Source organism: Crassostrea angulata, chromosome 6, assembly GCF_025612915.1.
Source record: "Crassostrea angulata isolate pt1a10 chromosome 6, ASM2561291v2, whole genome shotgun sequence".
Classification (NCBI taxonomy): domain Eukaryota; kingdom Metazoa; phylum Mollusca; class Bivalvia; order Ostreida; family Ostreidae; genus Magallana; species Magallana angulata.
This window is the reverse complement of record NC_069116.1, coordinates 55,005,804-55,033,118: the sequence shown is the minus strand read 5'-3', so window position 1 is coordinate 55,033,118 and position 27,315 is coordinate 55,005,804. Positions and strand designations below refer to the sequence as shown.

The following is a 27,315-nucleotide window of genomic DNA, read 5'->3' as shown; positions in this document are numbered from 1 at the left end:
TCATTTGTTATAAAAAATATTAGGTCATCATTATGATTTAGTTAATAATGATTCGTGTATTTGTGTGCAAATTGAATTTATGCATTCCTCCTTTAAATAATACAATTCTTTCCCTCCACTTCTTAAATTTACATATAAAAAATTTCTTATGATGAAGTTGGTCCCTACTTTTTTTTGGGGGGGGGGGGTGTAATAAATGGAAGTGACAGTCAAGATTATTTTGTACGAGCTGGTCTCTTTACATTCAAAATTGATGCTACGTGCCTGTCTTATATTATACAAATATTGACTGGGGTTGAGGGCAACATTGATTATATTAGCCCCCGAGGGACAAAATATTGCCCGACGCGAAGCGGAGGGCAATATTCTCGTCCCAAGGGGGCTAATATAATCAATGTTGCCCGAAAACGCAGTCAACATTTGTTTTGTTATATGAAAAAACAAACCAAAATTTAAGAAATTAATTGAAAACAGATCGCCGTAATTTTCTCAGCTAAATAAGGAATTCACGAATTCAATTTTGTGCAAAGTTCATTTCCAAAATATCCTCAGCATCAAACGACCACTGGTAATATTCCGCGGACCGTAAGAATTAACATACAGATGTTCTACCTGATTTTACTTAACAGTAATTCGCAAATCCTAATATCTCCGTTATGATAGCAAACCGTCGCATTGCGCGTCCGTTGTTTACTTGCCTTGACTGACTGTCTATTATGACGTCACCTTGTTTTGGAGTCGCGAAGAATTATTTACGTCATCGTTTACGAATCAACAAATCAGAGGCGATTATTTGAAATACAGGGAATGTTCTCTAGATATTATTCCTAGCCGGTCAATATCAAAAAAATATTGACCGGTCGATATTTTTCGGACGAGCTAATATTACAATTATTGACTATTCGTCTATATAGAGTTATATAGTGAGAAAATACTACTGAATATAACAAATGTGTATATTGTGCGCATTGTCTATTTACAATAATACCGTTGCCCCTTGAGGGCCCCTAATTGTTCAATAAAATGAACACAATTTAATTGTATTGCTATTTGTATCGATCAGCAATCACTTTTCTGATAAAAATCTCGAGGACCAATTAGATAAGACTGCCGGACGGATTATCGGGGACAAAGTGTAAAAAACTTCAAATAGAAATGACACCAGACCAAGCCATACTTTACGAACTAAACTTAGCTCGAGCTCCTGTGCCGAGCTACACATGAGCCGATGGTACTTGCTGAAATTGGGATAAAGTAGGAGGGTTTGAAAACTTAGGTGTTGAGGTCGCCGAGCAGATATTTTTATAATAATATAATATATATACGCCAATATGTGATGTAGTAGTTATCAATTTGCATGATTTTTTTTTATACATTTTAATTTTCTTCTCTAGTATGACAACATATCAATTTCAACCAAATTTGAAAGGCTTTAAAACGCACCCTTGGGTGAAGGGTTGTCAAATTATACCATAAGCTTTTAGATAAATTTGATGTTAATGGGATTCAAATACTTCAGTTCCCACTCAAAACATAAAAGTTCGCCATTTTCATAACGTAATTTTGTAAAAGTGTGTTCTGTTTTCACTCCTGTTTATGTGGATATGATCTTGATTTAATGACCAACGTATTTCTCGCGTTCTTTTAAATAGTTCTAAAATGATATGTCATGCCAGCTTCCTATAGATAATTGAAAAAAAAGGTCGATTTACATTGATTTGTATTCCTTTACTAGTCTCATAAAATAAGTATTAAAAAACAGTACTGTTCTAATTACAAACATTAAAATAGCTGTACACTGAAACATACGTAACTCTCATTAACGTAGACCTTTCATTTTTACCAATGTGATATATTCTCAGCAATTACTCAACAATAAATTCTACAAAACCTCTGATCCAATCTAGGCATCCTGTTTCAAGAGGAGTAAAAAATATTGGGATTAATACACTCTCAGAGTACTCATAATTTTTACAATATTTCAATTACTTTAAAAAACCATAATGAGTTCATAAAATCTATTGTCTACGGTAATTAATAAATAATAATTCTGGTCCGAATGAATACCTCCTAAAAATCAAATGTATTCTTATCATTGATACCGAAAATATTGAGGAATACAGAATTGGATTTGAATTAATTAGAAAGGGTGTTACTTTGTTTTTGTTTGAAAGTTTTAACCATGCAACTTTTCATATATATGCAGAAAACAGAGAAGGGGACAAACACTTGATCTTTGATTGCTAAGGTACACAAGTATCTTTTGCTATTTATGGTTATACAACTATGTTAATTACAAGTATTGTAGATCTCTTACTTTGCTCTAGTTCTTAATTCCGCGATTTAATCTTTTTGCATAAAATCGTGAGAACGCCAAACTTTATTATAGTTTCATTTAGTTAACCTCTGTCTCGAAAATAAAAGTGTGGTTTTAAAATTCGCGAGTTGTGCCTCTTGTACTTATAGGTAGATATTTATTGAATTCCTCACTTTTAGTTAGAAATCCACAGTATTAAATATTGATGTATACATGTACCTTATAAGACAAAATGAGATTGTATTCGTACAGCAAAAAGTGCTGCCTAATTATATAACTAAGGTGGTATATCTAATCGTGTCAAATAATGCCACTTTTTTTCCAACAATGCTAGGCAAAAATTATTTCGTTTACAAAAAAATCTCATATACATGTAATCATAATAATTATGTTTCTTGTCCATGAGGTTTTATGCCAAGCACAAGAGATACTATGTTCCTCACATGAGATAAGTTCTTGGTATGAGACAACATATTGCCTCAAAATCAAATGAGTTATATATAATGCTACCTGGCACTATGTCATGTGCAATTAGAATTTTTGCCAAGTATCATTGAAAAAAATAATCTTATAACAGAATATCAAATAAAGGAAGTTTTAAAATCATTGAGCATTGATAAACAGTGAACACAATTAATATGTAAATGTGAGCAACGTTTTCCTGAACAAAATATACAGATATACAATGGGGTCTTCACAAATAACAATTTGTACAAAAATACTCAGCCTTCTATTCCACTATTAGAGTTAAGATGGAATGCATAAGAGATACACAAACAATAGTCTTACAGCTATCATGATCAGATATCGTAACCACATACACATGGCAAAAAAAAGGAAGAATATATCCTAATGTAAATGTTACAATATGGTGAAGTGAATCTTGGAATTTTGTTAATTGATAGTATTGGTTGTTGTATATTCTGCATCACATCATATATTGTGTTTGACATAGTCCCTCCAATCATCAATAGAGGCGTTCATCTCCATAAACAAAGCCTTGGCATAGACCCTCAGAATATAAAACAGTGTCACAAAGTCTGTGGTGCTGAAAAAAGTGTCAGCGAGGGCAAATGTGAGCGTTGACGGGATAAAACCTTGGCCATACTCCACCATCCAGGTGTCGGCTTCAAAGTAGACCGCTGTCGCATTCCCCATTGGGTGCGGCACAGTGTCACCTACAGAGAAACACCAGTACACAAAAATGAGGTCTGTAAGTGAATATCAAAGAGAAGTTAAATTGGCCACCTTATCTATTAGGAAGAATGAGTGAGGATGTGTTACAGTTATCTAAAAATTTACACCTAACTGTAATATAGCTTAGTCTTTAAAGAAATACTGACCGCTCTTAAAGATGTGGGCTTGTAGTTCCCCCTCCCGCCATTGTCTCATGGATCCTGTAATCAGGGTGTCGGAAATCTCTGCCCAGTATCGACCTAAAAACAAAATCCAAGAATTTTAATTATAACAAATGTTTGTTTTTGTTACTAATAGTTTAATTAAGCATACGCACTTGGTTATACTACTATATTTTGCAAATATTTGAGTGAATAATCCTTTTCGATGATACTAAAACAATTTAATGCAAAAAAATTCTAAACATAGACTTGGGTAACACATCCAAATGAAAAAGAAAAATTTTCAAATTCAGTACATGTATATCAAAAACAGAAAAAAAGAACAAAAAAAGATTCTAGGAAAGATAACTCTAACATGCTTGGTTTTACCTGCAAAAGATATTTTCTTGGATAGTTCTTTTTTGGATTTAAGAAAAAAAAAATGCAAAACTTGAAATACAAAATAATAACATGTGAATAAATACTTCACTAGTACCCATTTAGTCTGATACTGTATGTAGATTAGATAATTTATCTTCTAAAGTGCTCTAAAATAAATCAGTGTTATTTGAATGTGTGATGGTCAATGAGATACATACGTCCCGTTTATCATGAAAATATTTTTGATGGAGTTAATACATTTATAAATTCAATTTTAATAATCATAATCATCTGTCTTCATGATCTCAAAGTCTAGAGGATATTACATCTGATGTTGTCTTACTTTTATAACTAAAGAAATATATTTACATTTTTCAGTGTCTTAATTTGCTTGTGATAACACTACGTATCGATTTTGTACAATACAGACCAATTAATTCAAATGTTGTATAATTGGGGCACGAGCAGGGTTTGCTTATCTATACTCAAATATTTAATCATACAATTGCTGAAAATCATATAAATATATGTAATAAGGAATCCTTATTTGAATAGTATGAGGTGATAATTTCGTTCGGGTGTGATCAAATCTATCATTCTATTGGACTTTTATCATGCACCAACCAAAATTATCATCTCATAATACTCAAAGAGGGATTCCTTATTCCTTAAATACAGTATAGAAATGAAACCAAGTTTTAAATGAGAATATGTCCAGGATCCCTGAGCCCACAGATCATGCTCATTAATAAATAATTCTCAATTCAACTACTACTCCAATATTCTCCCACTTTGAAATTTGAAATCAAGGATAAAAAGATACAATAAGACCAAACATTAACAATGTTAAAGACCTGGAGTTTCCGTCTTGCCCCATACCTGAATGACCTGATGTCTCTACAGCTGTGCCAAAGAACAGAATGTACTCTGTTAGGGAGGCATGCATAAGACACATGCTCCCCATCCAACCCCCGGCGTTCATGAAAATCCATTGCATGTCTTCCTCGGGCAGAATGTGTCCAGGGTACTTTCTCCGAAGGACTGTGGCTATTTTATCAAATGCAGTCTTAGCTTCTGAAGATTTTACACCTGCAGTATATTATAAAGTTTTATTATCTTGTCTCAAATAGGATTTACATTATGAGAAGTAAAATAAATGTATAGTATACCGGTAGTTGTTCCAATTATCATTGTTCAGTAAATTAGAAGTAGAGTACATATATACACAGCATTGGCGACATCATGGTAATTATACATGCCTAACCCATTTATCATCTTTTTCACAGAATTTAACTTAAATGACATATTTTTTATATTTTAAATCAAAATGTAAAATATTGAATTCAATTTAATGGTGGCATAAAATAACAGGTAATCAATAACTATTAGTTTTAACCAAATATTGATTCTGTCACTCCTGTCAATTCTTGTTAGACACAAGCTTATATGTCAATCTTGTCAAAATTAGACTTGTAAAAACGCTTCTCTACGATATAGCGAATCAAAGAGAGGGAGTTTGAAGTTTGATCTTAAGTAAATGGAAGTTATGGATGAAAAAAGAAAACTTGCATTGTCCTACAGAGGCCAATACCACCTTTAATGCAAAAATTAGTTATTGGACACAAATACAAGATTTCAACAATAAAACAAGTTTAGCATGTGTACTTTTAAACAAACATATAACTTTTTTTCTTAAAAGAAAAAAATAATTAAGTAATATTTTTTTTATTGTGTGTAGTGGCGTCTAACAAATGTGATTTTATTAAGAATTACTATGAAACATTAAATTAAAGGTATCATCTCTCTTGTGATACATCTACATGCAGACACTCAGTATTTAAAAAAAAAAGGTCAAATTCATATAATTTTTCTTCCATTGCACCAAACAAAAGAAATCGTTTTATGTATTCAAGGACGTATAGGCCTATAGTGTATACACCCCTGAAGTATTCAACAATCACAATACATATATTTAGTAAACTGATAAAATGTATACTGCATATCGTTGGCATGACTAGAGTGTAAACAATTCATTGTCAGCTGATTTTTACATTTACCTGAATATTTCTTAACAATTGCAGCAATCTCTTCACCACTCGTCAAATGCTGTTTCTTATTTAACCAGTATTGAATACAAAACGCCAAGAAGCACAGTACAAGGACCCATTTTGCTATCGAATGTAGACAACCTACTCCACACAACCCCATCTTTTTGTTTACGTTCCAATACTTTTTGTACCTTCTTCCACAAAAGAGCTATTCTCGTTAGTTAACACAGTTACAATTGATTCGGATGAAAACACGCACATTAAGTTTTGGGCATTTTCATTGACAAAAAGATTTTGATATTATTTATAAAATGAAAATTTACTTTAACAATTCAAAACAAAATATATATCAAATGATATCAATTAATTCAGTCTCAATTATTCTCTCTAATGTTTTAATCAGCTGTTGATCAGTGCTAATCAAATTGATTATATTCGACTGGAATATATAAATTATGACAGCATACTGGTATCTTACGTAGAGACTATACTAGTAGTATACAAGTGAATGTTGTGACACGCTTATCAAACGACACATTTCATGAATGCATTTTACTAAAAAAAAAAAAAAAAAAAAAACCACACACACACAAACACCTCCCCCCCCCCCCCCCCCCCCCCCGCAGTTTATTTATGTGACATACACTGTACATATATCAAAGACACACCGATATTATCAATACAATATACAATGTACACTGTACCAGCCATGTATCCTTGAATGAAACTTGGTGAATTGATGTCGGTATATTTTATACTGTAATCATACGTGTTTAATTTAAAAGTACATGTATGTGACAGGAACGTTTCTACCAGTGGAAGAGTCTGATGCCCCAATCTGTATTAACTGGCCCTCTACGAGCCTGTGTGAAACGTTTAGTAACTTCATATCTTAATGTAAGATAAATTAAAGATTCAGTGTAAATATGAAGAGTCTCATGTCGAATGCTCAATCAATAACTTGGTGAATCGAACTATTGAATGCTGAGCATACAAATCTTTTGGGGAAAGACTTGCAAAATTTAATTGGTAATAAGTATTTACACATATGTTTAAAAGTATTTACACAGACCAGGAAGTATTCCTTTCATATATTTACACCCGCCGTGTACTTTTCTCTATTTCTATACATCTATTGTAAGTCACTCGGCTCAGACAAGACAAGTTTGTGACAAAATTGACATTTACGCGATCCGGTGAACTTTTAAACTTTAAAAACTGCTTAATATGCTTCGTTTGTCTAATTTCATGTCAACTTTTTCAAGAAGCTTCGCTAATATAAAATAAGTAATTTTAACATGATAATTGACGCTTAATAGATCGATATCAAATCTACATTGAGAGCAGAAACTCGGTCTGACCTCTGACTTCCAAGCTGTTGTGGTTTCATAAATCTAACAGGCTCTGTATTGTTCTGAAATGCAACCAACCTAGCTTTATACCCGCATGATCCATTCCCCAAAAAGGCATTATGAGTCAAATTTTGCCATTTTAAAAAAATGTTTTAAATAACATTAAATTATGTTATTTCAAAGAAGAGTTGATATAAAATATATATTTCATCTTTTTATTTTATTTATATTTGCACCCCCTTGCAGTATATGACGTTAGAAGTGACGCAATTTTTATAATTCAATCAAAATCAGTCAAAAATTTGCATTTTTCTTATCTTTTTTCGAATAGGGATTATAGAGCGCAGCTTTGAACAAGCAAATTTTTTGTCACTTACTAGTATAGTCTTGGATAAACTCATCCCTGATGAAAATATTTTGTTTGTTCAAGGATGCGCCCAATGCTTTCTGAAAGATAAACTGCTTAAAAACAAGCCGTGTTATGCTAAAACTGCGAACATGGCGGGAAAAGGTTCAATTTGTGATATATGTCATATTTCTTAATTGTGGGGACTTGAATCAAAATGGAAATTATAAAAAAAACTTTACATGTAAATCTGTACAAAGAAATCAAAGAATAACAGTAAAATGATGATGTTCATTTTAGGGGGGAATTTTATGTTGCCCCTTCCCCCTCCGCGTATAAATGAGAATGATTGCTAGAACAGTATTACTCAAAAAATGCAATTTATTGTACAGTGTATCAACCTGTACAACATACTTGTACTGTATAACAGAATTCGTTGATAACTAGGAATTGTTTTCAATTTGATTTATGAAACCAAACTGTCCGTGTATGTATATATTTACATGTATAAATGTATTCATGTATATTAACTGTACAAAATGTAGTTCCTATTTCTTTTATAATTTATAAAGTTGGTAGTGTTAGTTGTAATGCTAGATTTTGTTTTCATTGTTTTTATTTTATGTCATTTATTCTTTACACTTGAAGAGCAACACCTCTTCGGAATATCTTAGTCGAAAAATAGAAAATATTCAGTTAGAAGCGGCACGAATAATGACGGGGCTAATAGAATGGCGTCCAAGGCATTTTTATACAGAGAAACAGGCTGGGTGTTACTTTCAAAACGGAGGTAAAACCACCGACTAGTTCAGTGTTTTAAAATGTTCCATGGCAAAACTCCAGAATATATTTCTTATATTTTAGAAACAAAAACGTCTAAAGATGGAACACATAATGCAAGAAGTAATAATTCCATACGAACATTTTTCGCACGAATAAAAACTATATTATGAGTCATTCTTTCCAAGTACAAATATCCTCTGGAATATACCTAATGAAATACAAAACAACCCTTCTTTAAACAATTTCAAAAAATATTTAAATCGTAGCAATATAAACATTCCCGATTATTATAATTTTGGATCCAGAAAAGGACAAATTCTACATACCCAGTTAAGATTAGAGTGCAGCGCCCTGATACTTTATATGTTCCACAGAAATCTCTGCCCCTCCACATTATGTACATGTGGTTCAGTTGAAAGTAATGACCACTATCTTTTATATTACCCAAACTATAATGTAATACGTAGTGAAACAATTAATAAATGTCAACCTATTACTCTTTGGGTCTCCCAATCTTAGCAATAATGATAATAATACATTTTTTATCTGGTTCAAAAAGTTATCATCGACAGTAAACAATTTTAGGGTACCTAGTGTAACCTCGACACTTTTTCTACTGAATAATATTCTCCAAATATGTAAAAGCATCTAGGATATATTTATACAGGGACGTATTTCATACATGTATTTCCTTTGGTGTTTTACTTCAAATTGTTCTGAACAAAATTGTATTGTTTTTCTTATGGTATAACGTGAAGTTGTACGCTCGTGGGTCGATTAGCTCACTAGTTTAAAAATAAATGCACTTGTAATTCCAACTCTCAAACTATATATATATATATATATATTTTCGAAGAGAGGGATTTGTATAAGCCTTTTGGCTTGTTTCCCATTTTTTTTGTACTTTATGCCAAATACATGTACATGTTATTGTAAAATATCAATAAATATTGTTTAAACTAAACAAAAAAGTGTTAGAAATATCAACTTTAGGGTTGGAAATTCCAAGATTAAAGTTGTGAAATCAATTTAACTTTAAAGTTAGGAAAAACAACTTTAAAATTTAAATTTTCAACATTAAAGTTGAAAAAGTCAATTAAAGTTGGAAATTACAAGATTACAGCTCATGGATATTCAAATTTTTAATCATATTTTTTATTAAAGAATAGAAACTTCAAATCTTAAAAAGATGTCTACATAACTGCAGATAGCTACATTTATAGTTATCATCCTTTAAGTTTATGAAAAGGAGATTGACCTGACCTTGATGCGAAAACAAGACGGTCAAATTTGATTAAACTGATACAAATCGGTTAAGCATTGAATAATTATTTTTTGAAAGATGTGGTCTCATCAATGCAATGGTGTGTGCGTACTAATTGAATAACGCGCGTTAGTGCGTTATAAAAACTTGTTTGCACACACCGTTGCCGTTATGAGACTACATCTTTCAAAAAATAATTATTCAATGCTTATAATTACGTTTTTAACATTTATTAACTTTCCGCAATTACATGATTTATTTTTCAAAACTTTTGCCTTATTCTACGAGTAATGCACAATAAACGGAAGAGCTATAACAGCCGAGTTATTCTAACAAAAATAGTGCACAACGCTGTAAATTCTATTTACATAGTTTTGTTTTTATTCTCTTATTCGATGAATTAAACATATTAAATTTTAAAGTTAAATTTTCCAACTATCATCTTGAAATTTCAACTTTAATCTAGAATTTCCAACTTTAAAGTTGGAATTTCCATTTTAAAGTTAGAAGTTCCATTTTAAAGTTGATTTTACAACTTTAAAGTTGTTTATTTTTTCAACTTTAAAGTTGATTTTTCCAATCTAGAATTTCCAACTTTGAAATTGGAATTTCCAATTTAAAGTTGGAATCTCCATTTTAAAGTTGGTTTTACAACTTAAAAGTTGTTTATTTTTTTTAACTTTAAAGTTGATTTTTCCAATTTTAAAGTTGGAATTTCCAAATTTTATCTTTGAATTTTCAATTTCAACCTTCTATTGTTATTACGATAAGTTTTTCAATTTCAGACGAATGTGTATTAATAAGTGATTTTAATCGACGCTATGTAGATAAAGGCACGATCAAAATAATTTCATTCAATTCATTCAATGCAATTTGATAGGGGGAAAGAAAGTGAATGTGAAGATTTGTTTATATGGTCTGTCTGACTGTTTGAAACGGTTATGAATTTCTTAATATAAGAAGTATATCTGATAACGAGAAGACTCAAAACAGAATAATATTTTAAAATTAAATTTTATTCAAAATATTGTTTTTATTTCACATAAGAAAAGGACAAATTAAAAGTTGCGTTGTTAAAGTTGTGTCTTTTATTGAAATGATACATTTCAACTCTAAATGCTTCATAGCCATCAGACATGGAAATATGTCCACTTGTAGCAGGAGCAGCATTGTGGGTACCACCTAGCGATTAGCTTGAATCCACAGGTGGGACACCACACCCAGAACTGCAGTCTGGTCCACCCGGTCCTGAGACACCGACTGTAGTAGTATTTGATATCTCCGTAACAACCACTGAAATAAACACATCGAGAGTTAATTACTATCAGAGATATTGATACATCGGTTGTTATCACAATACAGAAAGTAGACATAGATATCATTTGTCATCTTAAGAAAACAGGCAAATGCAAACTTATCCTCATAGAAAAATCGACAAATCAATAAATAAACACTAACTCTTGTAATAAGTATCGAAATAGATCCATCAACACACCATTAGAGTTAAGTTATAGTTACGAGGGTCAATAAAAAATATGAAGACAATGTGGCTGTCTTTTATATTTTTTTTATTAAAGTAATAACTAACGGATTATATTATGCAAGAATACTTATTTTATTGATAATTTTACGAAGTTTCATTGCATTTGATGAAAATATATTTTTTGTTACCCGATTTTAAAATAAACGTTTTGTCACCACGGTGCACGACAACGCTGAAAACAAGACGTTAAGATGTTGCACGCACAAGTAATAGAAATATTTACAAATATTTTACTCTCATTCGTATCGTTTGATGTTCATAATACATTTACCACAACCCAACAAAATGTGTTAGAGTTAACCACAAATGTGCAAATAATTTTTTACTTATTTATTCCACCATTAAGCAATATTTTTGATAGTTTTTATCGGCTTTTCCCGCGTTAGATCCCTATTGTTTATACTTTTCATTGCGCCGTGACGTCTTTAGTTACTGATGTCTGTTGAACAAATCTATATATTTTGTCATTATTTGGTAATAGAATATCATGACATTTTTTAAAATTCTAGGTTTCAATATTGGTTGGTTTTAAGCCCAATTATAGAAAGTTTGACTGTGCGTCGTGACCTCATTTTTGCAGGATTAGATTCTAAATAATTCCTAGAAATAAAGGAATATGTGAACTTTTTTGATTTTGAAATGTTTGAAACAATTCCTAAGTTGTGTCTACCAAATATAGTAATAATATGACGCTATGGTAAAAGTCTTCTTGTTTTTTTACTGACCCTCGTATGCACAGCAATTAAATACATCAATTAATAGTTTAAACGTACAAAAAAAAGAAAAAGAAATTTTAATGCATGCATTTTTAATCATACTATAACTATTAAATAATAATATATAATTGTGGTTTTAATTGACAGATTTTGTGTATGCAATCTATGAAAATATCAATGATTTAAAAGAATTTTTTTCAGTAAAAGAACAATACGTACGGTGTTTTACAAACGGCGTAGGTTACCCTCTGTCGATATGGTGACACAACATAGCACTTTTCCCTTTGACCGGATCCATATACAGTGAGACTGGTGATATATGTTATACTTTTTGGACAAGTGTCGATGAACCTACCCGGAAATCTATATTTCCTGCAAAGAGATAGTAAGTGTTACACTCAAATACACACGAACTCTTTTATAGATGTTACATTAAAAGTTTAAAATTTATCAATTTAAACTTAACTATAATTTAAATTGATAAATTTTAAACTTTTAATGTAACATAGATACCGGTTTTATAGTAATTTTAAGGCAATATTGAAAACTTCTAAACAGAATCAAAGAAAGCGAAACAGACAATCAAACAAATTATTAAAGAGATATTATCTTACTCTTCTTCAGCCAAAAACGCTCTCTCTGCTGCGATGGAATTCACTGAGAGACGCACTTCATCCTGGACTTTCAAGGCCTCTTCAATCTTCGACCTGAGATGTTAATATATTAATATTAATAATATTAAGAATAAATACACTGTATGTGTAATTGCAAAATTCATGTATATCATGTTTATCAATAAATGCTCAGCATTTAGAACTTCTATTTAATAATTTTTTTAATTATACACACCGATTTGCACCCGATTTATGATTTCTAGCCACTAACTTTTAACTAATATGGTGTCTGTTTAATAAAGGAAGTTAATAATTATACACATGAAAAAAAAGACCAACAAAGTATTTGTCAATAGATTTATAGGTAATATAATTCTGCAAAATCATTACCAAATGGCCTACAATAGCCAAACAGTTAACCGATGACGCTTTAAATTTAAATCAACATTTAACGGACGCACCATAAACTAATAAAATGCTTGCAATCATAGAGGTGATTTGTAAAATACATTGGAAACAAAACAATTCATTCACAAATATTTTTTTTCATTTAGACATGATAGAATAATTCTGATTCTGTATAAAATATTCTAACAGAGAGATAAATAAGTGATATCGAATATGGATAGCGTATAATATATACATATTAACATTGTTTACATGATTTCAATATAAAAGAAAACTTTTATTGATTTCAAATAAGATATTGTTTACTTAATTGATAATACTGAATAATCAAGTTAACATAAGATAATTTTAGATTTTTTTTTAAGAAGAATATTTTGAAATTTAAATTGAATAAAATAAGTTTAGAATCTATAATTATATTCCATGAAAATGCCGATATTGATTCTAAGGAAATTCTTCGATTTCGTTTTTTTTTTTGGGGGGGGGGTGGATGGGTATTTTTTGTAGATCTTGGTCTTTTTTATAATAATTATTAAACATTTATTGCCAGGACTTTAAAAAGGAGAAAAAGACAGAAAAATCCGTTAAATAATTTTAAAAAGAAACATAAAATGAACTTTAGTCAATAAATATTCCAAAAGTAGTTGTTGTTCAGTGAACTCACTTGATTTCAACGGGCTGGACATCCGATATTCCGTCTATTGCTTGCTCTTTTGGCGGATCTACCGGTTCGTCTTTTCCAAAGCTGGAAACAAAGCAGACGACCAGCACAGCGACAGCAAAAATCTGCAATGTATCAAAACCACGACTTAAAAATCTCCTAACTTGTGTACGCATGCATTTTATATTCAAATGAATTTTAAGTTAAAAAAGAGATTACCTTCATTCTTTTTTACTTTTCTCGGTATCCAAGAGGGGAATGCGTTGATTGCCAAATGTTTTCTTTTATATAAGGATTCAAGACCGTAGTTTCAACCAATCAAATTGATTGAACACCCTTAACCCCAGACGAAACATCTATTTTGCAATAAGTCAGCAATGCTCCCATATATGTATTCACAATCTTTTACTTAGATTTGATGAATCATGCTCATAAAAATGATAATGTTAAAGTATACTCTTTTTATACTCAAACATAATCTTTATTTTGTAAGATTAAACACAATATAAAAAAAGAAGAAGAAAGAAATGAAAAAATAGATAATAGAAATGTAATTGAAATTATAACCAAAGACTTTTACCAGTCAATGGAACTATATATATATATATATATATATATAATCCAAAATAAGTAAAGTTAATCCACACAAGTAATAAATAATAAAAAATAACAAATAATAAAAAATAACAGAAAGCCGATTCAAAACTCTACCGGTTTCATTAAAATCTCCTGAAGATTTTAATGAAACCGGTAGAGTTTTGAATCGGCTTTCTGTTATTTTTTATTATATATATATATATATATATATATATATATATATATATATATATATATATATATATATATATATATATATATATATATATATATATAAAAGATGGTTATGATAATGGAATGGAATTCATAAAACTTATCAATAGAGGCATCTTTGTTAACAAAGAGTCCGATTTGTATTTTGCTAAATGATGAGAATAATAAATCGGACGTTCGGCAAACAGAAGATACACCAAGGGAGGTAACTTCTCTTCGTCAGAATAAAAACAAGATTGAAGTAAACACAGATCCCAGTCTGTCGTTATATTTTTCTAAATAACAAAACCAAGACATAGCTAATATCTGAAATAAGATTGAAACAAACACAAAAAATGTATAAGTTGATTTAGCTAGTAAATCTTTTGGACCTTTATATCTAGGGTTTCCCTATATCTTACGCTCCCAAATCATCAAAAATCACACTACTGTTTTTCCCAAAAAAAATTCTGACTAGATAAAAGATACACCTATTCTTGGAATGGACGGCACCTACATATACGAGGGTTGTCCAAAAAGTTCCTGGACACATGTAATTTTATTCAAAATAAGGGCGCCATTATCAGGAAAGTATTATGATATCTTAATAAAGTGTATAATAATGTATATGTATAAAAATAAGAGCAATGTACGTTTTTGTATTTAAGTTATCATTATATATTCATTGCCTACACAGGCCGCACGGCCCAGTCTGACGTTGAGTTATAACGATGTTTCTATAACGTCGTAGTCCTGGGTTTACCTGAGAGTAATATGCCGCATTCACCGTTTGGTCAGAGGGTACAATCGCATACTCCACCAAAATATCGATTGTGCCACTTGTGGATAAGTAAACTAGAACTATTTCGATGTTTTTCCTGTTTCCTTTACCGTTTATTTTGTTTCAATCGGTGATTTGCCTCAGTCGACACATTTTATAATGGCGCGCTGTTCCATGCGGTCAGTTGACGTCGCTTTTTCAGGCGTTTTTAAAGACGTGTTCTTGCCGTAATATCTTTTAAAAGTCCTCTGCTAGTTTGTAAATATCTTCAAATTACGTATGTAAATTAGTTACACCATACAGACTATATCACAATAGAAATATTATGAAGTTTTGAAAAGTTTTATAAAAACTATAACTATTCGTAACTAAAAACTCAATTACAAAGATTGAACATTTTTTTTACGCCGGGCCGTGCCTACTTTCCGCGACCCTTTTATACAATAAAATTTCAGTTTATTTCCATGGAAAACATTCAACACCACTTTAGTTTGTTTTGAAATTTAATGACAAAGATTTAGATATACAATATGTATATATAAATCCATTTCAAATGACGAAAACGCGATTGTCAACGAAATTACGAAACCCTCGTATATAGAGAAAAATAGAACCAATGCTCAACAGCCATTTTTCTATGGACAAATTTAAGATCGTCCTCTCATAAAACCTACGATGATATTTTTTGTAATTTGCATTTCTTACTCCAATGACATTTTGGAGTATTAACAATGACTGTGAACCCTTTTTCTATCACTATACACAATGAGTACAAAAACCTAAGATTTTACTAGTGTTGACCTACACCAAGAAGTGGGACGAAAATCGATATGTTTCGTGTAAAGACAGAAACCATTACCGGTCCTATACAACGAAATTTTGGCCAAAAATATCTGCTTCTACAGTATTTTTAAAGAAAATCATTGTGTCATTAGTCACTATTCTATGGAATTAGTTAAACTTCAAATATTCTTCAATAACTTCAATAAGGGAGGCAACTTCTTTTCGTCAGCCTTCCAAATCTTTTTCATATCAAGAAATAATTCCTTATTAAATTCAAATTAAAGAAATATATACATGTATATTTTCGCTTCTTCAAAGACCTCTGTGTGTGGAATGAAACAGGACTTGCATCTTATTTTTTTTTTTTAAAATATATTGACATGAACTAAATAATTTCATTGACCAACGTTTTAGTTTACAAACAAATACTACAGATACTCGTATTCTTCTTTGGGGAAGCAGCGCCATATACATGATTGTACTATGATACTACTAGTATCTGCATCATATTTTTTGTAATTCATGTAAATGTCATGTGGAAAATTGACAAATACGTCTATTCTATAATGGAACAATAGCACAAGTAAATATAACTGTTAAAACAATGGTAATTGCAGCACGATGTAACATTATTATATTTTCATACCAATTTATTCACTTTCCATCGTCGTAATTCTTTCTGAAGTCCAAATAGCATAACAATGAGAAATAATAATTCTGATTTTATAGAACAATTTAATGCTTTATTTTTTTTAATTGAACACAAGAAGTTATCAGAGAATTTGTCGATTTTGCGGGGGTTTTTTTTTTTTGGGGGGGGGGGGAGGGTCATTTTAAAAGTAGACCCGTCATTGATTGAAATCAGAAAACAGGCACTAAAGAAAACACCTAAGTCAGTTAATATTTCAAACTGAGCAAGCAACCACAAGATGCATTAACTTATTTGTGAATAACTCGATAAGGATAAATGGGATTGAATCTTTATCCTTTTGTAATGAAAAGATGCTATCAGTGCCCAGCGTATCCTCTCCCACACAATGCATTAAAACTCATTTAACAAAAGTAAAAGTACAACAAACTTTCAGTTTTATAAAGAAAACGAAAACCATCTTATTGCATGTCGAAGACAGCGTAAACATCTTGTTCTTTTATACCGCAAATTTTGTATTAAAAAAATATTATCTGGTATTGAATCCGCACTTTTTATAGAAATGTACATTCTTATAAACATATATATTGTGTTTGAACTTGGTATCAAAAACGGAAATAATGAAAAATATGAATGTTGATTTTTGAAAACAAGTGTATGTATTAAAGAATAAAAGATTTTTTTTAAGAGGTATACCTGTAAAAATTAATTGATGTATAAATGTAAGAATTCATAAGTGTACATTACAGCATAAAACAATTGTAATATGAAATTTGTCTGCAAAGTATTCGATATGTGAACCTTTCTTGTGCACAAGGAAAAAAGTAAATAATTAAAAAATAATTTTTGCAGTTATTGTTACATGTGCTCGTATGTATTTAACAATAGCAGTTCTGATTTATATTTACGATTTTTTAATCAAAATTGAATTCCCATGAATTGTAAAATGATAATAACGATTACATTAAAAGTGCCTTTAGGTATATTTTGAAAATATTTTTATCTGTATATTTATACGTGCACTGGACCAAATGTCTACTAATCACTCAAAATAATGTATTTAATAAAAACATAGTTAAAAAAAAAGATGTAGAAGTCATGTCCTTTGGTTGCGACTCACGTCCTTTCCTAAACATCATGAACACTTCCTGTTTGGTAAAGATGGAAATTACGATGTTCTTTTCGCATTTAAAATTTGTGTAAAAATAATTTTTTATACGGATTGCCAGGTTATTCATTAATAAAGACTTATGTCATTCGCATAAAGTCCTATTAATATGAAGCATCCGCTAAAACAAAAACTAATTACATGCTTGCAGGTCTGCCGAAGATGTCGATGTTAGTCAGTAATATTTTATTTTATATATACATTATATGTACATATGTGATATTGTTGAGAAGTTTTATCGGTTACAAAATGAAGACATTTTCATGCCATTTTATTTAAAAATTATGAATTATTCTATTTATTGGGAAAACACTTAAATGATTTGTTACGTGTATTTATAAATGCAATGAAATTACATGTGGGCATGTACCGGTACCATGCAATGCTTTCTTGCATACAACCATTACACTTTTTATAAATTGATTATAGTATATCAAACAAGGGTGAACATGGTGCTCTTTTACTTATTTCCCTTTTCTAAGAGGTGACGTGGCCTCCAATAAAATATAGATGTGATAAACAAAGCTTTTTCATTGTTTATATGTCCTATATTTTTGCGTCATTTTTAAATAAATGAGAGTAGTTTAACAATCATAAGGTATTACCTTCTTTATTCACCTTGACGAGCATATGGAATCAAACGAGCGTCAATGTTGCCTTAAAAGGTTAAGAAGAGGTTTTAGGATAAATCTTTTTCACTGAAAGCAAAAATATCATTGTATAACTTTTGATGCTTTCATATTAATGGAAAGATAGCACATCTGGCATATTCAGAATCTATGCGTTCTGACGATAAACATCTGTAGCATGATTACAGAAATATCATATGTATATACAAGTGTTTTTCTCTATCTTTTTTTTTTATTAACATAACAACATCAATGCTTTACTAGTCATTTTTCTTTAATTTCAAAACGAAGACAAAACGTAAAGTTTTTAAAGCATAAAACTCAATTTTAGACACACAAACCATTATACTGAGATTATGTACGAACTGATATTTTTGCATACCTATATGTTTATAATTAAAATAACTTAAAATCAAAGCACATGTAATAAATTATATTGAATTATATATCAAAATTTTGAAAAGGCTACAAATGACATGTTTGTATGCATGTCTGTTTCTTGACGTTCAGCCCTTATGACTGCCCTGTGATTTCATCTGCAACCTGTTGACAAGGAATCCATCTGTAGCTGAAGCAGCACCCTAAGTACCACCTGGCAATCAGTATGAACCCAGAGGTGGGAGACCACACCCAGAACTTTAGTCTATTCCACCCGGTCCTGACACATTGACTCTTGTAATATTTGCTTCCGTAACAACCACTGAAACAGACACATTGAGAGTTAGTTATCATCAAACAAAAATAGACACACCGAGATTTTGTTATCATCAAACAGAAATAGACACACCTAGAATTAGTTATCATCAAACAGAAATAGACACCACTACTGTAAGTACATGTATCTAGTATCATCCTAAAACACTGGCTCTAGTTACAACTACTGAAATCGATATATTTAAAAGTATTTTTGATTACTTTGATTGTTGGTAGGAATTAGTGAACAACAATACGTACGTTCGTCAACAGAGAGCGTATGTCACTCTCTGCTGATGTGGTGACACATCATACATGTAGCACTGTTCCTTTTGATTGGGCCCAACATAAAGAGTGAGACTGGTGATATATCTTAGACTTCTAGGACACGTGTTGGTATGAAGAGATTTGCTACAAAAGGACCATCTAGATAACTGTACACCTCTGTTGAATGATCATGACTTAAATCCCATTAAATTTAAAGAAAACGTAATTTTTTTTTTATCAGAGAAAACTCTTATACCCCCCTTGATAAACAAATTCTCTCTGTGCTGCGATGGAATTCACTGATATATTCACTTCATCGTCACTTTTCGAATCATTGTCAATTTCAATCCTGTATAATCAAATGATGCAGGTTTCATCGAATATGCTAATTTTTGGCATAAGAATAATTTTTTGAGTCGCCGATAATCTGCCTTTATTACATAGATATCTGTTCAGATTTGAGCTATCTCTTTGACGATTTAAAAAGTGTTGGGACATTGGTAGCCACATCTATACGATTCGGTTTAGTATTTACCTATGTATCGATCGTAGTTTTTTTTTAAATCTGAACAACTACAATAACTTTTGTTCAATTTACTCACTGAATGTCGCAGGACTGGACGTCTGTCCGTCCGTCTATGGCTTTCTCTGTTGGAGAATCTGTTAAACAAGTAGTTTCCAGTCCATTACAGTAAATGAAACAGGCCACAAGTACAATGACAGCGACCGTCTAAACTGTATCAAATTATCTTTTAAAAATCTATTGAGTTACTCGGTGGCGTTGGAAGCAAATTGAAAGGGGGGGGGGGGCTAGACTTAGGGGGCTAGGGACAGAAATTCTTGACAAGCAAAAAATAAAAAGATTTTGCGTTATCGTTATGTATAACTTTGCAAAAAAGTAACATCCCCCGCTTCAAACGCCAATGTTACTTCTGTAAACAGGCCAATATTGATCTTTATACACTTTAACTTAACCAAAAAAAGAAAGAAAAAACAAATAGCAAAACATTAGCAAAATACATTTTATACATTTAATTTTGCATATGCTTTATCATCGATATATATCTTTTTTAACAAGACTACAAACAGCTTTCTGCTAGGTCATATGTTTAGATACTATGCCTATATGATGGTCTATTGAATTTAATACTTTAATTTTAAAACAGAAGCTTTTAGTCAGGAAAAAGTCTCGTCTTCATTCTTGATTTCTTTGGCAATTATTTGATTTAAAATGTTTCTTTTATATAATAAATCTAAACCGTACTTTAAACGAATCAAATTTAATGTTAGAGGAAATGCAATCAAGTTAACTGATAACCGAACATTTAAATTTTTTACCAACCAATCAGCAGATTGAATTGCCTGTCATCAAAGCACCCGGATTTAGAAATAAAATGAAAATGTTATTCAAAGATTTGATGTGTCATGATAATATAAAAATTATGTTAAAATTTTGTCAAATAAAAACACCTTTGTTAATGCATACGCAGAAAAATATATATCAAGTTCCAAACTCAATTATGTATGGACATTTGATGACAGAAAGTAAAAAATCAAATAAATTCGACATTTTGGAGATAAAACAAATTTGTTTGTGGTAATTCGAATTGCAGCGGAACGACCTATAGTAAAAAGAATTGGTTTTGTGATGGATTCCTTACAGTAAAGCAAATTAATAAATTAAATTAACTAGACGTCTGTAAAGAAAGCAAAGCATAGTAGGCTTTGATATATTTACATTCAGTGTATAGAACCATTTTAACAAGGCTTTGGACTTTCGGTAGGATGTAACTATCTATTTCTTGCGTCAAAACAAGCTAAAAATGACACTGGTTTCAAGTGAAATATACATCGATTGCGTAGTCATAGCTCAAAAGCCAGACAAATCTTGTTGATTTCAAAGAGCAATGGCCGAGTGGCCTACAATGAAATAGACAGGCCTACGTCACATTGCTGTTTGGCACCAACTACCCAAAGTCCAAGCTCTTATTAAAATGGTTCTATTTTCCCTTATGCTGCATTGGAAATCGGTGACGTTCAATTTACCCATTAATTTACCTATTAACCTATTCATGAGCTACGAGCAAAAATATAAAAGTCATCACGCGTTTTGAGTGTATCTGTTATGGTAAGATTAAATGAAACGTTCAAATTACAGAATTAATTTGACATTTTCTGATGAATAATAATCCGTAAATCATATCTAATAGTTATTTTAAAAAGATTTGTCTCTATAAAGTGTTTAACACTAAGTCAGCAAACTAAATCAAATGTTAATATAACGTCTCCATGAATGTTATAATTATATTAATTACTGAGGGCGTATAGAAAGGATTTCATTTAAGGAGACGATATTCAAAATACTTCACAACAATTAACATTAATATGAGTATAAATATAAGCACTGAATGCTTGTTTCTGACGATTCATGACAGTCCTATAACACACCATTGCGGTGCAGACAAATTATTCTGTTAAATTATGAAACGCGCATGATATCATTTGTCTACACGGCCTTAAAGTTGGTGCGTTTAGAACCGACGACATCAAAAAATAAGCATTCAATGCTTCACCTTTTTTTACACATTTTAACGGGGTGTTATCGGAGAAAAATCCTTGCATAGTTAAGGGTTGTTCAAAGTAATATCATAAAACCTGTTTTCACATTTAAAAAATGGATGTATGAAGTATAAGTATGTTTAAAGTAACGTTACGAAAAATTTCACCACATATTTCTATTGATCAAGGAATTTATCATCAAATTTCGGGTTTGTAAATAAAGTTATTTCAGCTGATACCGGATGTTATCATATTTAGTTACTTTTATATACATAAAGTATGAGGGTATCAAACTGTGAAATAGGCCAACCGTGATATCTTTGTTAACCTGAACATCGACCTGTTTATCAAGCTTCATTGAAGATTAATCAGACGCAATCAAAACAGAAATTGATACTCTCTTTTACTGATTAAAACAAGCAAAAGCGGATCATTGTGACCAATTAAGAAGAAGTTAAGATAAGGAACAAATTAATAGATACAAAACCACGTTTAATTTTATATATATATCATATATATGTACACACGTTTTTTTCTGCTGATAATTTGATTTTCATTTTAAGTGCGCTTTCTTTTTTTCTAGAATTGTTCACGAGTATAAGTCAACAGCAGTGTCTATAGTGTAATAAAAGCTGCATACAAATGAACTACATTATGAAATTGATTAAAATAAAGTTTCTAATTTAATTTATTGTTGGAGGTTGCTAACAATAACTTTGCGTTGATCAATATCATTATCTTTACATCTACTGAGTATGTCATTCTATTTCTTACCGAAATCTAATGTTACTTCATAGCTCTATAGAAAGTCACAGAACTGAAAGATACACGCTCCGTTTTCCGATTGGTCGAAACTTACATCGACGTAGGAAAAATCACGGACTGCACGAAATAATCATGATGATGTCAGACCCAAATTGCCATACGAGAAGATTTGGCTGATTCTTTTAGCTAACATATTGATGTTCAATAACTTTAATTGAGTCTACTTTTTCAGTCACTTAATTAAATCGTTGAAAGAAAAGCTTTTTTATGCTTTTTTTTTTTTTTTGCAATATCGCCACCTTCATATCCAAAATCACCAAAGAAACCATTTTATTGTTTAAATAACACTTATAAGTGTAAATTCGAAATCAGTCGTGAATGGCTTTAAAAACGAATACGACCTGATCGGGATTCAAAGATAATACCGTCGAACAAATCTTATCAATATCTTAAAAATATTTCATTAAAAATACATGAACTTTTGAATGTAACACATTTAAATATAAAAAAAAAAGTCTTTTTAAAACAAAACATATATTATTATATACTGAAAATAATTTTTCGATTTATTTTTAAGCAGTTTACAACAGGAATAACATATTTTGACTTACATGAAATAGCTATTTAATGTAAGCAACAATTATGTATTGTCATAATTTTTACCCACTGCTATTGACCAAAGTCATTACTCATTCTATGAATCATAAATATTTTGCTGTCTTACAGGTTTATATTATCAAACAAATAAAATATATCTTAACAGATGATGAGTTTTTTTTCTAACCATGATTTTGACCACAAATAAATATACCTTTAAGACTATTGAATATTGTTTTTATCTAATCACGATTTTGACTACAAATTAATTTTAAAACCAAATTTTGTTGATTAAACGACTGTGATATAAATAATAAATTTGAAAAATTCGAAAATTATACGGATGGTTTGAAATGGGCTAACAATTTAGCTGATGTTTTTAGGTCGGTACTATTTGATGTCTTCATTGAATACATAAAATGCGAAAATTACACGGATGGTTAAAAATGGGCTACAAATTTAGTTGATTTTCTACGTCGACTTTATTGATGTATCCATTGAATATATAAAGTAGGTTGGTTATCTTTTAAAAAATTCAATTGCGTATCCGTGTACTAATAAAATATGAAATCTGATTGGTTCATACATAAATCTTGTTGATCAATGTTTTCATGGATTAATAACATCAATTTTGATTGGTTAAAATATTATCAATATTGAGTATCTTTCTGTATAAAAAAAAGCAAGACTCAGCGATTAAAAACCATCGCTGCTTTGACACAAATATTAAAACAGTAATGAAGGTAAGACGTTTTTGTAAAAGTGTTCTATTAATTTAAATTTGATTTTGTTTTTGCAAAAACCAAGATCATTTTAGGTATGCATTTTTACGATACCCTTTTAATCAAACCACTGAATCGATTAACAGATCTTAAGAGATATATTTTTCATTGATGATAACAAATATTAAAGAATTTCTGTGATATCTATAAATTTTTGATACGTTAAATCACTAATTGATTTTCTCATTCCGTTTTCAGACTTTAATTGTCGCTTTGTTGCTGGCCTGTCTGCTTTATTGCAATGGTCAAGAAACATGCATCTCCTCTCCACCGGATGAGGCAGAGATAGACGGAGCAACGGACACCCAACCCAGAGATATCGAGTTAGTATTCTATAAGTCATTATAATACACATACTGTGAGTTATTTGTGTAATTTTACAAAAATAATTGCAAAAACGTGGAATATAAATGTTAATACGCTAGTTTTCTTTAAACAAATCGTAATTGTTGGAACTTTTATCATCCAATAAGGGCACAGATTAACGATGCCCTGGGCAAAGATGATGAAGTCAAGATGGCAGTAAATGCTCTGGCTGCTGAGAGGGCGCTTGTGTACCAGGAATCGTGAGTACTTTGTGTATAATGCATGTCACATGAAAAAGTTTTTTATGTTCAAATAAAGGTTAAGACCACAGGATAAAACGTTTAAAGATTAACTACCTTGATGTTATTATGAAATTATTTAAAAGAGCAACAGCTCTAACAAAAACTGACAAACATTGTTAAAATAACCCGCTGTTGTTTGCAAACAGAGGATTAACTTTAATTAAGAAATGTTTTACAAAAGATCAAATCACTTTCTTACTTCGAAAAACGTTTATAATTCCTAGGTTAGGAGATTTTTTTTCGTTCATTCCAAGTAATTCTTTGCAATTTTGAAATGTTCTTCTTTCTTTGACAGTAAATCTATTTACACAGACACTTGCCCAAGAAGGCTTGTATATGTCACAAGTGTCAAAGTTTCAAATGAAAAGTGTTATGTCGTCTCCCCTTACCGACAAAGAGTGACGTATGCCGTCTGTGGAGGAATGTAAGTGTAGTCTTAACTCTTTATCCGTATATTCCACTGTGTCTTTTTCTACAAAATTCTTGATCTTTATATTTCTCCGTTTTTTAATTTTATTCCAAATAATATTCTTAACTGTTTAAATTTGCAATAGAAATATGGATTAGGGAATCTACGTTATCCTTGAATTGAGGAAAATGTAAAAAAAAAATCAGTTGAAACACTCATAGTTAGATCTCATAAGAGACAGTATCGGATATAATGTTTGTGATGGCTGAAAGTCACGGGAGACACTGTCTGAAATAAATTTTGTTATGCCTGAAAATTTATGTATTTCCCATGACCGAATATAAATATACATGTATAAGTATCATAATCAAATTTGCGCGATAACTGAAACCGAAGCCCATCAAAATTAGCTCCATGCATAAGGATTATGGATAGATATTGACTTATCTCTCTTCGTTGATGATAACATTAGGGACTACGTTGAGGCAGTATAGTGTATATGTAAAAATAAATTTAAGTGACTTTTAGCAGAGAATTGTTCAAAAAATCTTGTATACCTAAGTTCAATCACAACTTAGTCCTTTTGAATATGGCAATAGTTCGTCCCTTACATTGGGAGTCAGTCTATTCATGTTGATAGCCAGTCTATTCAGTTTATTCATGTTGATAGTCAGTCTGTTCATGTTGATAGTCAGTCTATTCATGTTGATAGCCAGTCTATTCAGTCAATTCATGTTGATAGTTAGTCTATTCATGTTGATAGCCAGTCTTTTCAGTTTTTTCATGTTGATAGTCAGTCTGTTCATGTTGATAGTCAGTCTATTCATGTTGATAGCCAGTCTATTCAGTCAATTCATGTTGATAGTCAGTCAATTCATGTTGATGGCCAGTCTATTCATGTTGATAGCCAGTTTATTCAGTCTATTCATGTTGATAACCAGTCTATTCATGTTGATAGCCAGTCTATTCAGTCTATTCATGTTCATAGCCAGTCTATTAATGTTGATAGTCAGTCTTTTCATGTTGATAGTCAGTCTATTCAGTCTATTCATGTTGATAACCAGTCTATTAATGTTGATAGCCAGTCTATTCATGTTGATAGCCAGTCTATTCATGTTCATAACCAGTCTATTCATGTTGATAACCAGTCTATTCATGTTGATAGTCAGTCTGTTCATGTTGATAGTCAGTCTATTCGTTGATAGTCAGTCTAATCATGTTGATAGTCGGTTTATTCATTTTGATAGTCAGTCTATTCATGTTCATAAATATAATTTGTTTGTCTTGTTCTGTGTGATGCTATCTGATTATTAATGTGACTTTTTTTATGAAACTAACTATTTGTGTCTTTTCCTGTTTAATGGTTTTTTACTACAGGCATTTATGTATCTATTTCTGTAGGGTCACAGCTGGTCTAAATATTTTTGTGGTTATTTCATCCAGATAAAAACCGACTATTGATGACATTAATATGTGTTATGATATTCTGTATGATGATAATGGTATTTCTGTTCTGATAACTAACTCTTGGTGTGTTTGTTTTTTGTATTCTGATAACTTATTTTCGGTGTGTATATTTCAGTGGTTGTTACGGAAACAAATTCTACAGGAGTCAGTGTGTCAGGACCGGTTGGACCAGACTACAGTTCTGGGTGTGGTGTCCAACCTGTGGGTTCAAGCTGATTGCCAGATGGTACCCACAGTGCTGCTCCTGCTACCGGTGGTATTCGTGTTTTGATGTTAAAGCATGAAACTGCATTCAGAAAAACATCGTGTTATGTACATCAAATAAAATTTTCATCACTGGAAAGTCCGTTTATTGTTGTTTGTTTACACCTTGATAGTTACATTTTCCAGTGTCTTTTGTCGTGCTAAAACTACGACTCAAAATTCAAACGAATAGTTCAATAAATTTTATCACTGACGCAATAAGCAAATATGTTCCTAAGAACAATTTGTGTTTCTTCTTATGATTTTTTATTTATTAAAATAGATTTTTGTATAATCAAAAATTTAATCGCATCAATAATTATCCCAAGTCGTTTACCAAAGATTTATTCATTTCA

General features: G+C 30.9%; 3 protein-coding genes across 3 annotated transcripts; 1 reads left to right on the top strand and 2 right to left on the bottom strand.

Moving 5' to 3' along the window:
* Positions 1–1,707: 1,707 nt before the first annotated feature.
* Positions 1,708–6,265, bottom strand: LOC128190388 (sigma non-opioid intracellular receptor 1-like). Its single transcript, XM_052862424.1, has 4 exons — positions 6,093–6,265; positions 4,915–5,124; positions 3,661–3,753; positions 1,708–3,495 (listed from the first exon to the last, which is right to left on the bottom strand). Exons 1-4 carry the CDS (start codon positions 6,241–6,243, stop codon positions 3,251–3,253), a joined length of 699 nt encoding a protein of 232 aa, XP_052718384.1. The 5' UTR covers positions 6,244–6,265; the 3' UTR covers positions 1,708–3,250.
* Positions 6,266–10,823: 4,558 nt separating this feature from the next.
* LOC128189898 (uncharacterized) lies at positions 10,824–14,117 on the bottom strand. Its single transcript, XM_052861691.1, has 5 exons — positions 13,990–14,117; positions 13,774–13,895; positions 12,702–12,794; positions 12,307–12,459; positions 10,824–11,121 (listed from the first exon to the last, which is right to left on the bottom strand). The coding sequence occupies exons 1-5, from the start codon at positions 13,993–13,995 to the stop codon at positions 10,959–10,961; spliced, it is 537 nt and encodes a 178-aa protein (XP_052717651.1). The 5' UTR covers positions 13,996–14,117; the 3' UTR covers positions 10,824–10,958.
* A 9,972-nt stretch (positions 14,118–24,089) lies between these two features.
* On the top strand, positions 24,090–27,052 carry LOC128190871 (uncharacterized). The gene is made up of 5 exons (XM_052863082.1): positions 24,090–24,193; positions 24,431–24,555; positions 24,706–24,798; positions 25,136–25,264; positions 26,832–27,052. Exons 1-5 carry the CDS (start codon positions 24,188–24,190, stop codon positions 26,998–27,000), a joined length of 522 nt encoding a protein of 173 aa, XP_052719042.1. The 5' UTR covers positions 24,090–24,187; the 3' UTR covers positions 27,001–27,052.
* The last annotated feature ends 263 nt before the right edge of the window (positions 27,053–27,315 follow it).

Bases quoted from the DNA above. Each gene is read 5' to 3' on its own strand.
- LOC128190871 (XM_052863082.1), top strand. The intron at 24,556-24,705 runs GTTAGTATTCTA...TCATCCAATAAG, and splicing joins ACCCAACCCAGAGATATCGA to GGCACAGATTAACGATGCCC. The intron at 24,799-25,135 runs GTGAGTACTTTG...TTTCTTTGACAG, and splicing joins GCGCTTGTGTACCAGGAATC to TAAATCTATTTACACAGACA.
- LOC128189898 (XM_052861691.1), bottom strand. The intron at 12,795-13,773 runs GTGAGTTCACTG...TTAACATCTCAG, and splicing joins GTCCAGCCCGTTGAAATCAA to GTCGAAGATTGAAGAGGCCT. The intron at 11,122-12,306 runs GTACGTATTGTT...TGTTTATTTCAG, and splicing joins TACGCCGTTTGTAAAACACC to TGGTTGTTACGGAGATATCA.
- LOC128190388 (XM_052862424.1), bottom strand. From the start codon at position 6,243: ATGGGGTTGTGTGGAGTAGGTTGTCTACATTCGATAGCAAAATGGGTC. The intron at 5,125-6,092 runs GTAAATGTAAAA...AATATACTGCAG, and splicing joins AATTGTTAAGAAATATTCAG to GTGTAAAATCTTCAGAAGCT. The intron at 3,754-4,914 runs GTATGGGGCAAG...TTTTGTTTTTAG, and splicing joins AGAGACATCAGGTCATTCAG to GTCGATACTGGGCAGAGATT.